The sequence below is a fragment of the Salmo salar genome, chromosome ssa25, assembly GCF_905237065.1.
Source record: "Salmo salar chromosome ssa25, Ssal_v3.1, whole genome shotgun sequence".
In the NCBI taxonomy this organism is placed as follows: Eukaryota; Metazoa; Chordata; class Actinopteri; order Salmoniformes; family Salmonidae; genus Salmo; species Salmo salar.
Genome location: NC_059466.1, coordinates 36,280,782 through 36,295,162, shown reverse-complemented (window position 1 = coordinate 36,295,162; position 14,381 = coordinate 36,280,782). Strand labels below are relative to the sequence as shown.

Sequence of the window (14,381 nt, the reverse complement as noted above, 5' to 3'; positions counted from 1 at the left end):
TACAAGATGAAAGGGGTCGGGAGTTGAAGGGCACACCATTCTCTATCAACGAAAAACTCCCCCATGAAATAATATAGAGACAACGCGTCCTTTATCCCATTTTCAAAAGACAGAGCAGAGAAACAGAATGTGCGCTTAGTATTGGATAAGCTGTACATAAACAACCAGCTCTTCAGGGAATCAAAGGTTACAATGTGGCTGGGAGTAATTCTGCCATGCTAAGCTAGTTCCTAATACACAGCATTACCACAATATTTAGTAAAAACGGTTGTTTTGGGTCTCCATCAGGCTACTAGGCCGTGAACAATCCGTAAAGGGCGAGATGTCCTTACAGTAGGGCTGTCCCCGACAAAAGAAAATCATCTTGATCGACCGAGAGTTGTCTGTTCTTTCGACCAATCGATTGGTCAACATTTTTAAATGTGTATTTTTCCATATATAGACACCCTATGTTTGAATAAAATCAACTATACTGAACAAAAATAAAACTCAACATGCAACGGTTTCAAAGATTTTACTGAGTTACAGTTCATAGAAGGAAATCAGTACATTTAAATTCATTAGGCCTTAATTAATCTATGGATTTCACGTGACTGGGTTGGCATAGGTCTACCCACTAGGGAACCAGGCCCAGCCAATCAGAATGATTTTTTCCCCCCACAAAAAGGGCTTTGTTACAGACAGAAATACTCCTCAGAAATAGGGCACAAATGGACACATTTATAGGTCTACATTTGCACTCAGGCCAGGTAGCCTAGGCCTAGTTCTATGCGTAATCAGGTGCGTGTCCTTACCGAAGATTGACAGGAGCGCTCCAAACAAAAGACAATGAATAAATTGACAACTCGCAAATGGAATTAAATAAATCTAAACTTTTCTCACAAGTGTTACCTAGGTTGTACGCTCCGCAAACATGTCAACTCCTACAATGAAAACAGTAAGACTGTAATAATAATATATTGAATGCATTAAAAGTTACAGTAACCAAACAACCGTAGATTAGAAATGATCGGGATTAACGGTAAATGTACTCCTGGTGATACTGCTATGCCATACCCGCTCCCTCCGCAATGGATTAGTCCACTAACACAGGTGTCTCGTGTGCCATCATTTTCCCATGGTGCCGGACAATTTTGATCTTATTTGTTTTGTATACGCTCTAGCTTTCTCCCTCCACACCTTTTCCACGTGTTGTAAAACAGCGTTGGAACAGCGACCCTGGTGCAAAAGGGGATGTCCTGGAATCTAATTTTATAAAGATCTAAAGTTACAATATACAACATATCACTATAATTACCATTTCTGCATACTATGTTTTATTATTATTTTTCCCTATTTGTCCTTTAGTGTCAAGGGCAATTATACATTAGGATTACGTATTATTTTCAAGGGTGTTGGGATGTATAAATCAGATACCCATCAGTTATTGCAGGTTCCTCGAATTATATTTGCAATGCTAGAATATCAACAAGGATGAAATTGACACCATGTTTTCAATTTACTCATCTCGTTTTACTGACATTCTGATCTAATGAAATGAAGGCGTCTTTCCTCTATTGTGATTGTAGGGATGTGAATTAGTGAGCCTATAATTTTCAGCAGAATTTGGCTTTCCTTTGTTGTATTTGACAACTGCCAACTTGCAATGTGAGCCAATAATGAGCAGCTGCATATGGATATTTGTGCATCACTTTTTTTTATGACAGTAATGAGGATATAATTATTTATTATTAGTAGTAGTATTATGTTCTACATTTTACGGTTGTCTGGGTATTTGTTTATTAGGTCTTATTGTCCTCAGTACTACCATATGTATTTATTTATATTCTTTCACTCTGTTTTTTATTTGTTATGTGGCTAATTCCAAAAGAGGATTCTCCTCTCGTGGTCATGCCATAGGCTTATAGGGTTTATGGCTGGGCGCTTGAGGGGTGGCAGCATTGAAACAAGTTTACGGGACAGTCCCGATTTCTTACCTGGACCATGCCAATCGGCGGTTGAAGGTGTGTTTTAGGACGCTAAAGGCGTGTTATGGGTACGGGGGTGGAATGACAGTTTCAGGGACAACACCCCCTTCGGGATGGGAGAGGCTTTCACGGGAGGGATATTGGAAGACAATTGGAGGTTTACTTAGAGTCAGTTGCAGCTGCAGTATGTTTAGCAGTACATATATTATGGTACAGCTACATGGGTAAATATCAGACATTGATACAGGTAGTATTGGTAAGTATGGATCAATTCTGAGCATCTTTACAGGCATATATTATGGTAAGTATAATTGAAACTTGTATCTCATTATGGTAAGTGGTGAAATAAGTATACCTAGTTATAATTGTAATGGCTTAGCAGATAATAAAAATGACGATCAGTCTTTACCTGGCTCAAAGAGAAGGAATATAATATCTATTGTTTACAGGAAACTCACTCTCCAATTACAGATGAGGTTATATGGAAAAAGGACTGGGAGGGAGAAATATATTTCTGTCATGGGCAAAGAAACTCAAAAGGGGTGATCATATTAACCTCTATGGGCTAGGTGGGACGCTACTCAACAGCCAGTGTAATCCCGTGGCGCGTTATTCAAATTCCTCAAAAATGCAAAAACTTCAATTTTTCAAACATATGACTATTTTACACCATTTTAAAGATAAGACTCTCGTTAATCTAACCACACTGTCCGATTTCAAAAAGGCTTTACAACGAAAGCAAAACATTAGATTATGTCAGCAGAGTACCCAGCCAGAAATAATCAGACACCCATTTTTCAAGCTAGCATATAATGTCACATAAACCCAAACCACAGCTAAATGTAGCACTAACCTTTGATGATCTTCATCAGATGACAACCCTAGGACATTATGTTATACAATACATGCATGTTTTGTTCAATCAAGTTCATATTTATATCAAAAACCAGCTTTTTAAATTAGCATGTGACTAGCATGTGACTAGCATTCCCACCGAACACTGCCGGTGAATTTACTAAATTACTCACGATAAACGTTCACAAAAAGGATAACAATTATTTTAAGAATTATAGATACAGAACTCCTCTATGCACTCGATATGTCCGATTTTAAAATAGCTTTTCGGTGAAAGCACATTTTGCAATATTCTCAGTAGATAGCCCGGCATCACAGGGCTAGCTATTTAGACACCCAGCAAGTTTAGCACTCATCAAAGTCAGATTTACTATAACAAAAATGTTATTACCTTTGCTGTCTTCGTCAGAATGCACTCCCAGGACTTCTACTTCAATAACAAATGTTGGTTTGGTTCAAAATAATCCATAGTTATATCCAAACAGCGGCGTTTTGTTCGTGCGTTCAAGACACTATCCGAAAGGGTAAATAAGGGTGACGAGCATGGCGCAATTCGTGACAAAAAAAATCTAAATATTCCATTACCGTACTTCGAAGCATGTCAACCGCTGTTTAAAATCAATTTTTATGCCATTTTTCTCATAAAAAAGCGATAATATTCCGACCGGGAATCTGCGTTTAGGTAAACAGACGAAAGAAAATAAAGCATTCGGTCGACTCGGGCACGCGCCTAAGCCCATAGTACTATTATCGGCCACTTGCCAAAAGCGATTATGTGTTTCAGCCAGAGCCTGCCTCGATATCGTTCAGCTTTTTCCCGGGCTCCGAGAGCCTATGGGAGCCGTAGGGAGTGTCACGTTATTGCAAAGATCCTCAGTTTTCAATAAAAAGAGCCAAGATGAAACACAATTTGTCAGACAGGCCCCTTCCTGCATGGAATCTTCTCAGGTTTTGGCCTGCCATATGAGTTCTGTTATACTCACAGACACCATTCAAACAGTTTTAGAAACTTTAGGGTGTTTTCTATCCAAAGCCAATAATTATATGCATATTCTAGTTACTGGGCAGGAGTAGTAACCAGATTAAAATCGGGTACGTTTTTTTATCCGGCTGTGTAAATACTGCCCCCTATCCCCACCAGGTTAATTAATAACAATTTTGATCAGAATGTGCAAACAGTCCAAACAGATCCGAAAGGAAGGTGGACCATTTTAAATCATGCTATTGGACGATAAACAAATGTTGCTAATTGAGCTATATGGACCAAATAATGATGATCCACACTTCTTCTAAATGATATATACTAATCTCTCGAGCTCACAAGCAACAAATGACTATTATTATGGTGGGAGAGTATAATACAGTTTTAAGTACCCCAATGGATCATAAATGAAATCACCTTCAAGCAATTTGGGAAAATACTAAATTGCATACATGGAGGCTTAAAAATCCAGAAATTAGTGAGATATACAGTTGAAGTCGGAAGTTTACATAGACTTTGGTTGGAGTCATTAAAACTCATAATTCAACCACTCCACAAGTTTCATGTTAACAAACTATAGTTTTGGCAAGTCGGTTAGGGCATCTACTTTGTGCATGACACAAGTAATTTTTCCAACAATTGTTTACAGATAGATTATTTCACTTATAATTCACTGTATCACAATTCCAGTGGGTCAGAAGTTTACATACACTAAGTTGACTGTGCCTTTAAACAGTTTGGAAAATTCCAGAAAATTATGTCATGGCTTTAGAAGCTTCTGATAGGCTAATTGACATAATTTGAGTCAATTGGAGGTGGACCTGTGTTTGTATTTCAAGGCCTACCTTCAAACTCAGTGCCTCTTTGCTTGACATCATGGGAAAATCAAAAGAAATCAGCCAAGACCTCAGAGAAAAAAATTGTAGACCTCCACAAGTCTGCTTCATCCTTGGGAGCAATTTCCAAACGCCTGAAGGTACCACGTTCATCTGTACAAACAATAGTACGCAACTATAAACACCATGGGACCATGCAGCCGTCATACCGCTCAGGAAGGGGACGCGTTCTGTCTCCTAGAGATGAACGTACTTTGGTGCAAAAAGTGCAAATCAATCCCAGAACAACAGCAAAGGACCTTGTGAAGATGCTGGAGGAAACAGGTACAAAAGTATCTCTATCCACAGTAAAACAAGTCCTACATAACCTGAAAGGCCGCTCAGCAAGGAAGAAGCCACTGCTCCAAAACTGCCATAAAAAGCCAGACTACGGTTTGCAACTACACATGGGGACAAAGATAATACTTTTTGGAGAAATGTCCTCTGGTCTGATGAAACAAAAATAGAACTGTTTGGCCATAATGACCATTGTTATGTTTGGAGGAAAAAGGGGGAGGCTTGCAAGCCAGAGAACACCATCACAACCATGAAGCACGGGGTGGCAGCATCATGTTGTGGGGGTGCTTTGCTGCAGGAGGGCCTGGTGCACTTCACAAAATAGATGGCATCATGTGGAAGGAAAATTATGTGGATGTATTGAAGCAACATCTCAGAACATCAGTCAAGAAGTTAAAGCTTGGTTGCAAATGGATCTTCCAAAAAAGGACAATGACCCCAAGCATAATACCAAAGGTGTGGCAAAATGTCTTACGGACAACAAAGTCAAGATATTGGAGTGGCCATCACAAAGCCCTGACCTCAACCCTATAGAAAATGTGTGGGCAGAACTGAAAAAGCGTTTGCGAGCCAGGAGGCCTACAAACCTGACTCAGTTACACCAGCTCTGTCAGGACGAATGGGCCCAAATTCACCCAACTTATTGTGGGAAGCTTGTGGAAAGCTACCCAAAACGTTTGACCCATAATAAACAATTAAAGGCAATGCTACCAAATATGAATTGAGTGTATGTAAACTTCTGACCCACTGGGAATGTGATGAAAGAAATAAAAGCTGAAATAAATCATTCTCTATTATTATTTTGACATTTCACATTCTTAAAATAAAGTTGTGCTCCTAACTGACCTAAGACAAGGAATTTTTACTCGGATTAAATGTCAGGAATTGTGAAAAACTGAGTTTAAATGTATTTGGCTAAGGTGTGTGTAAACTTCATCCACATTCATTTCCACGTGGGCGAGGATATTAGAAATGTAATCAAAGCCTACTGGATGACGACCTGTTTTTAAACTAGACAAAGGATTCTATAACTAACTTCTTCCTGCATAACATACAGTGCATTCAGAAAGTATTCAGACCCCTTGACTTTTTCCACAGTTACGTTACAGCCTTATTCTAAAATGGATTAAATTGTCCCCCCCCCCCCCATCAATCTACACACCATACCCAATAATGACAAAGCAAAAACAGGTTTTAAAAAATTCTGCAAATTTATTCAAAATAAAATTGAACTATCACATTTATATAAGTATTCAGACACTTTACTCAGTACTTTGTTGAAGCACCTTTGGCAGCAATTACAGCCTTGAGTCTTCTTGGGTATGACGCTACAAGTTTGGCACACCAGTATTTGGGGAGTTTCTCAGATTCTTCTCTGTAGCTCCTACCAAGCTCTGTCAGGTTGGATGGGAAGCGTTACTGCACAGCTATTTTCAGGTCTCTCCAGAGATGTTTGATCGGGTTTAATTCCAGGCTCTGGCTGGGCCACTCAAGGAAATTCAGAGACTTGTCCAGAAGCCACTCCTGCATTGTCTTGGCTGTGTGCTTAGGATCATTGTCCTGTTGGAAGGTGAACCGTCACCCCAATCTGGAGGTTCTGAGCGCTCTGGAGCAGGTTGTCATCAAGGATATCACTGTACTTGGTTCCATTCACATTTCCCCCGATCCTGACTAGTCTCCCAGTCCCTGATGCTGAAAAACATCCCCACAGCATAATGCTGCTACCACCATGCTTCACCATAGGAATGGTGCCAGGTTTCCTCCAGACGTGACGCTTGGCATTCAGGCCAAAGAGTTCAATCTTGTTTTCATCAGACCAGAGAATCTTCTTTCTCATGGTCTGAAAGTCCTTTTGGTGCCTTTTGGCAAATTCCAAGCGGGCTGTCATGTGCCTTTTACAGAGGAGTGGATTCGTCTGGCCACCCTACTATAAAGGCCTGATTGGTGGAGTGGTGCAGAGATGGTTGTCCTTCTGGAATGTTCTCCAATCTCCACAGAGTAACTCTGGTGCTCTGTCAAAGTGACCATCAGGTTCTTGGTCACCTCCCTGACCAATTCCTTCGACCTCATGGCTTGGTTTTTACTCTGACATGCAATGTCAACTGTAGACCTTAAATACACAGGTGTGTGCCTTTCCAAATCATGTCCAATCAATTGAATTTACCACAGGTAGACTCCAATCAAGTTGTAGAACCATCAAGGATTATCAATGGAAACAAGATGCACCTGAGCTCAAACCTGAGCTCTCATAGTAAAGGGTCTGAATTCTTATGTAAATAAGGCATCTATTTATTTATATAGAATAAAATGTGCAAAAATGTTGCTTAGTCATTATGGGTATGAGAACGGTGCCGAAGGAGATGGCTGCCGTTTTACAATCCCGTAATCAATTGTGCATGTTTTTTTGCGTTCTTTGTAACTTCTTTTGTACATAATGTTTCTGCCACCGTGTCTTATGAACGAAAAGAGCTTCTAGATATCAGGACAGCGATTACTCACCCCGTACTGGAGGAATACTTGTTCTTCAATGAGTCGGACGGGAAGGATTTACTTCAGACGCCCGACAAGGCCCTCATCCCCGTAATTCACATGAGAAAGAGATGGAGATATCGAGGACAAAGATCCGGGTACCTTGTAAGTAGCCATTGCCGAGAGGGTAATCTACCATTGGTCCTATTAGCCAACGTACAATCAATCGATAATAAAATAGACGAACTACGATTACATATATCCTACCAACGGGACATTCAAAACTGGAATATCTTATGTTTCACTGAGTCGTGGCTGAACGACGACTAACATACAGCTGGCGGGTTTTAAGCTTTTTCGGCAGGATAGAACAGCGGCCTCTGGTAAGACAAGGGGTGGCGGTCTATGTATATTTGTAAACAACAGCTTGTGCATGAAATCTAAGGAAGTCTCAAGGTTTTGCTCGCCTGAGGTAGAGTATCTCATGATAAGCTGTAGACTACACTATTTACCAAGAGAGTTTTTATCTGTATTTTTCGTAGCTGCCTATATACCACCACAAACCACTGCTGTCACTAAGACCGCCACAAAGGCGGCGCTCCTAGTGGCCGGGGACTTTAATGCAAGGAAACTGAAATCCATTTTTACCTCATTTCTACCAGCATGTTAAATGTGCAACCAGATTGGGAAAAAAATAACAATTTATTTAAAAAAAATTATTTAAAAATAAATAATAATTAAAAATTAATAAACTCTAGACCAGCTTTATTCCACACACAGAGACATGTACAAAGCTCTCCCTCACCCTCTATTTGGCCAATCTGACCATAATTCTATCCTCCTGATTCCTGCTTACAAGCAAAACCTATAGCAGGAAGCACCAGTGACTCAGCCAATAAGAAAGTGGTCAGATTTTAAAATATATATATAATAATAATAATAATAATAATAATATTTCACCTTTATTTAACCAGGTTGGCCAGTTGAGAAAAAGTTCTCATTTACAACTGCGACCTGGCCAAGATAAAGCAAAGCAGTGCGACAAAAACAACACAGAGTTACACATGGAATAAACAAACATACAGTCAATAACACAATAGAAAAATCTATGTACAGTGTGTGCAAATGTAGTAAGATTAGGGAGGTAAGGCAATAAATAGGCCATAGTGGTGAAATAATTACAATTTAGCATTAACACTGGAGTGATAGATGTGCAGATGATGATTTGCAGGTAAGGCTGTACAGTGAAATAAGCATGCCCCCAATGCAATTCTAAAGTATAATACATCCAGTGTGATTTCAAAAGATTGTCAAATTCTACTATTTGTATTAATTTGCTTCACTGTCAATGACATACTTTTATTTTGAATGCTAACCGCAAAGTCCACTACTGTGGCTAATCCTCTAATGCTTATTGTGGCTAGCTTCACAGATGGGTCCGACCACCATTAATCAAATAAGAACTGTCTTATGAATTCGGGTTATTTTAGATGATGACATCTAGCTAACTATAGCTACTGAAACAGATTGTCGTTTTGCTATGTTTTTGGGGAAGAACATTGTTTGCATCCATGAACTAGCTAGCTCTTTTTATGACCAGCACTGTAGGTGTACGAGACAACTACAGTCCCTGGTAATGGGGACGTACGTAAATGCCAACAAAATAACTTTGTGGTCAGTGTGTGTGTCTGTTTGTGTTACCTTTTTGTAATTAGGCAAGTCAGAACAAATTCTTATTTAGAATGACAGCCAAACCGGGACGACGCTGGGCCAATTGTGCGCTGCCATATTGGACTTCCGGTCACGGCTGGTTGTGACACAGCCTGGGATCGAACCGCAGGCTGTAGTGATGCAGTGCCTTAGACCGCTGTGCCACTCGGGAGGCCAGATTGGGTTTTGATGATGTTGCTAATGATTAGGCTACTTGGTGTGGCCAAGTAAATGTGCCTACAGTTGTGCTTTTCTTTCTCCATCAGTTACAGATACACAAAACAAACAGACATATGTACGAACACACACATACACACTGCAACCAAAGTAGACCATTCTTTCCCTAAACACCTTCAAAATGATCTAAAAATGATAAGAAAACTTTAAACGTATTGTTTTTTGTTTCTAACAGAGCAGCTGTCAAACAGAGACTTGCCCATGTCTTTTAGCATGTAGGGGTTGACCGACTGTTCTGGTATGCTCACTTTGTTTACTAGTTTACAGTGCAATTATCCTGTTGGTTTTATGCTTACAGTCAAGGTACGGCGTAAAACAGCCTAGATGCAACATAAGCTACTACTATTGACCCAGGCCCATTTTGAGGCTTTACTCACGTACATAGACAATTTGATGCTGTGTCATGACTCTTAAATCGAATAATGAGCTGTTAAAAACAGCAACCTTCTCAGTGCCGTCTAGCCACCGTGTATCTCAGCACTGCAGCACTGACGCCATCTTGCTTGTGTCAAGCTTCACTCTTTTCCATTCTCCGCTCCACATAACCCACCAGCATCCGCTGGCCTGTTATGTGGCAAATGCAACATTGTATCATGTTAATGTGCTTTCAATAAGTATCCATATGCACAGCAGTTCCATATTTCCTTGTATCAGAAAAGCAACAATGTATCCTTACTCTCAAAGGGAGTAGGCTAACACAAACTGATTTATAAACTAAATTAAACTCTGCTATGTGAATCTAACATAGAGATTTGAAAATGGGTCACAGCATTTGTAGTAACCCAGTGAGCAAAAATGATGTTGAAAAGACGTTGAAATCGAATCCAACATACAAAGATTATAAACGGGTTGATTTTTGGCTTTGAACGAAAAGGTGAAACAACGTTGTTTCTGGACGTTGAAAATACGCATTTACTCTACTGTACTGAACTATTACTCTGCTATGCTCTACTGTACTGTGCTGTCCAAACTTGTGAAACAAAGACATCTATTATTGTCAGAACCAAATCATAAATGTCTATGTTCGGGACAAATCGAGGCCGGACGTCTGTGGACACTGAAATCAAGGCCAGGGTGAACGGAACACATTTTACAACTTTTCAATGTCCATGGACAGCAGGTGTCGGACGTGCTCACTGGGAGTCCCTAGGCTAGTTAAGGCTAAAGTGTAAAATGCCCAAAGGATGTAACCTGTAGGTCCTTCATTTGATGTTGATCATTTTCATGGTTCATTGCGACTTTAATGGTAGGTTAATTTTAGGCACCGATTTTTTGGGGGGGGTATTGATAACCCATGGGTTGCAGCGTCGCTTGCAGTTGAACCGGTCAACCACCTTAAAATGATAATAGACTGCTTTATGGTCCTTAGGCCTAATTATGTCGTTTATCAGGTTTATCAGGTCTAAACGCGTGTCTAGACTAATCTGTTCAATATTCCTGAAAAGGATCACACACCCTTGAAAATTACATGACTATTCATTAGTCAGATTCCTTTGCAAAACATTTTGCAAATGAAATTGTTTACTCTAAACGGAAAACGTTTTGCAACGGAAGCTATACTTTCTATTGGTCAAAATCTGGTATGTCCCTCCCAGTTATTTTTTGCTCTATTTGCTTCCGTTTGGTTCCTAGAGTAAATGGTAAATGGTTTCCGTTGCAAAACGTTTTTTAACAGACGAAACGTTTTGCAACGGAATCCAACTAATTAATACACGCCAGCATACGCGTACCACCATCGAAACAACGCAATCCCACAATATAGCTAGGCCCTACCATTTTCCCATATAGGCTAAATGAGTAGTCTGTCAGTAGAGAAACGGACCAATACTTTATTTTGTCATTCCAGGTCCCTGTAATCTAGTGCCAATCTGTCCATCCAGTGTCGTTGACAGATAATACGGTAGGGCAATTATAGGCCTAAAAATAAATATTATAGGTTTTTGCTTTACGCATTTGGATCTCCACTCCATAGTTAGTTAAGGCTATGAGAGAGATAAAAACAAGCTATTCTCGACACTACTACGCAGGCTGCAATTAGCAGAAAGGAGTGGTTGGAACAAGATGAGAATTGTAGCCTAGTAATCGCATTAAAACATATGGTGTTTAACGTATAGTGTTTTAAAAACATTGTAGAAATGTGTAATTTAGTAACATTTATTTCTGCCTCCAAATGCAATCTTGATTCACCGTGGGTCTGAATTCCGTTATTTTCACTCGTCCTGCCTTCAGTTCACCCTTATCCTCCGCTGCTACAGGGACGGGAACTAGCTTATGGAGGTTCGTGCTTTTCCCGATACACGAAGAACGCTGACCTGTTCTCCCCTTTTCTTACCTCAGATGCCAGCGTCAAGGTCGCAACCCATAACAGCAGAAATGCCGTTCGCTCGCCCATGCCGTTGACCCTAAATCAGTTTCGTCCAATATCTGGAAAATATTCCGATAAATCCGATGCTCTATCCCGTTCCCGTGCACTCCCGGTTGGCGATGGCGTGTTTGATGATGGAAAGCGAGAACGAGGCTGGCCAGCTTCCCCAAAGCCTGTCACCTGACCGGGCCAATAGTGTGTGATTGCGACCGGAGAGAATAGGCTAGCCTATGGGAAGAAACTTGAGGGAGGAAGGACTGCAGCCAGCTCCGATTGTGGGATATAGGTGAGCAGATGTTTAACACACGTAGTCATACACTATAGAGAAATATCTCTTTTCCCCCCTCTGTCCCCTACAAACATGAAGGTTTCCTCATGTTTAATCTGCTCTCATTCATTCTTTGTTTATGAAATGTCCCTATAGGCCAGTTCTGATGACACACACAAAGACATACATACCACTAAAACCTAATTTCACAATCCTAAAAGAATTAGGCAATCCCAACATGCAGCAGTTTTTAACGCAATATCAAATTTGTATTTATTTCACCTTTATTTAACCAGGTAGGCAAGTTGAGGACAAGTTCTCATTTTACAATTGCGACCTGGCCAAGATAAAGGAAGCAGTTTGACACATACAACAAAGAGTTACACATGGAGTAAAACAAACATACAGTCAATAATATAGTAGAAAAATAAGTCTAAATACAAAGTGAGCAAATGAGGTGAGATAAGGGAGGTAAAGGCAAAAAAGGCCATGGTGGCGAAGTAAATACAATATAGCAAGTAAAACACAGGAATGGTAGATTTGCAGTGGAAGAAAGTGCAAAGTAGAAATAGAAATAATGGGGTGCAAAGGAGCAAAATAAATAAATACAGTAGGGGAAGCGGTAGTTGTTTGGGCTAAATTATAGATGGGCTATGTACAGGTGCAGTAATCTGTGAGCTGCTCTGACAGCTGGTGCTTAAAGCTAGTGAGGGAGATATGTGTTTCCAGTTTTAGAGATTTTTGTAGTTCGTTCCAGTCATTGGCAGCAGAGAACTGGAAGGAGAGGTGGCCGAAGGAGGAATTGGCTTTGGGGGTGACCAGAGGGATATACCTGCTGGAGCGCATGCTACAGGTGGGTGCTGCTATGGTGACCAGCGAGCTGAGATAAGGGGGAACTTTACCTAGCAGGGTCTTTTAGATGACCTGGAGCCAGTGGTGTTTGGCGACGAGTATGAAGCGAGGGCCAGCCAATGAGAGCGTACAGGTCGCAGTGGTGGGTAGTATATGGGGCTTTGGTGACAAAACGGATGGCACTGTGATAGACTGCATCCAATTTATTGAGTAGGGTATTGGAGGCTATTTTGTAAATGACATCGCCGAAGTCGAGGATCGGTAGAATGGTCAGTTTTACGAGGGTATGTTTGGCAGCAGCATGAGTGAAAGATGCTTTGTTGCGAAATAGGAAGCCAATTCTAGATTTAACTTTGGATTGGAGATGTTTGATGTGAGTCTGGAAGGAGAGTTTACAGTCTAACCAGACACCTAGGTATTTGTAGTTGTTCACATATTCTAAGTCAGAACCGTCCAGAGTAGTGATGCTAGACGGGCGGGCAGGTGCAGGCAGCGATCGGTTGAAGAGCATGCATTTAGTTTTACTTGTATTTAAGAGCAGTTGGAGGCCACGGAAGGAGAGTTGTATGGCATTGAAGCTTGTCCGGAGGGTAGTTAACACAGTGTCCAAAGAAGGGCCAGAAGTATACAGAATGGTGTCGTCTGCGTAGAGGTGGATCAGACACTCACCAGCAGCAAGAGCGACATCATTGATGTATACAGAGAAAAGAGTCGGCCCAAGAATTGAACCCTGTGGCACCCCCATAGAGACTGCCAGGGCCCGGACAACAGGCCCTCCGATTTGACACACTGAACTCTATCAGAGAAGTAGTTGGTGAACCAGGCGAGGCAATCATTTGAGAAACCAAGGCAATTGAGTCTGCCGATGAGGATGTGGTGATTGACAGAGTCGAAAGCCTTGGCCAGGTCAATGAATACGGCAGCACAGTATTGTTTCTTATCGATGGTGGTTAAGATATCGTTTAGGACCTTGAGCATGGCTGAGGTGCACCCATGACCAGCTCTGAAACCAGATTGCATAGCGGAGAAGGTGCGGTGGGATTCGAAATGGTCGGTAATCTGTTTGTTGACTTGGCTTTCGAAGACTTTAGAAAGGCAGGGTAGGATAGATATAGGTCTGTAGCAGTTTGGGTCAAGAGTGTCCCCCCCTTTGAAGAGGGGGATGACCGCAGCTGCTTTCCAATCTTTGGGAATCTCAGACGACACGAAAGAGAGGTTGAACAATAGGGGTTGCAACAATTTCTACAGATAATTTTAGAAAGAAAGGGTCCAGATTGTGTAGCCCGGCTGATTTGTAAGGGTCCAGATTTTGCAGCTCTTTCAGAACATCAGCTGACTGGATTTGGGAGAAGGAGAACTGGGGAAAGCTTGGGCGAGTTGCTGTGGGGGGTGCAGTGCTGTTGACTGGAGTAGGGGTAGCCAGGTGGAAAGCATGGCCAGCCGTAGAAAAATGCTTATTGAAATTCTCAATTATAGTGGATTTGTCGGTGGTGACAGTTTCCTA

General features: G+C 41.1%; 1 protein-coding gene across 3 annotated transcripts in view; it reads right to left on the bottom strand.

Moving 5' to 3' along the window:
- The window catches only part of LOC106586687 (amyloid-beta A4 protein), a 45,040-nt gene extending 33,025 nt beyond the window's left edge, over window positions 1-12,015 (bottom strand). For all 3 annotated transcript variants that reach the window (XR_006761962.1, XM_014174226.2, XM_014174227.2), the window contains exon 1: window positions 11,725-12,015. Coding sequence is in view for 2 of the 3 variants with exons in the window: in XM_014174226.2 (XP_014029701.2) it covers window positions 11,725-11,784 (60 nt within the window). In the remaining variant the exon portion in view is untranslated. The remainder of the gene's footprint in view (window positions 1-11,724) is intronic.
- Between the last annotated feature and the right edge of the window lie 2,366 nt (window positions 12,016-14,381).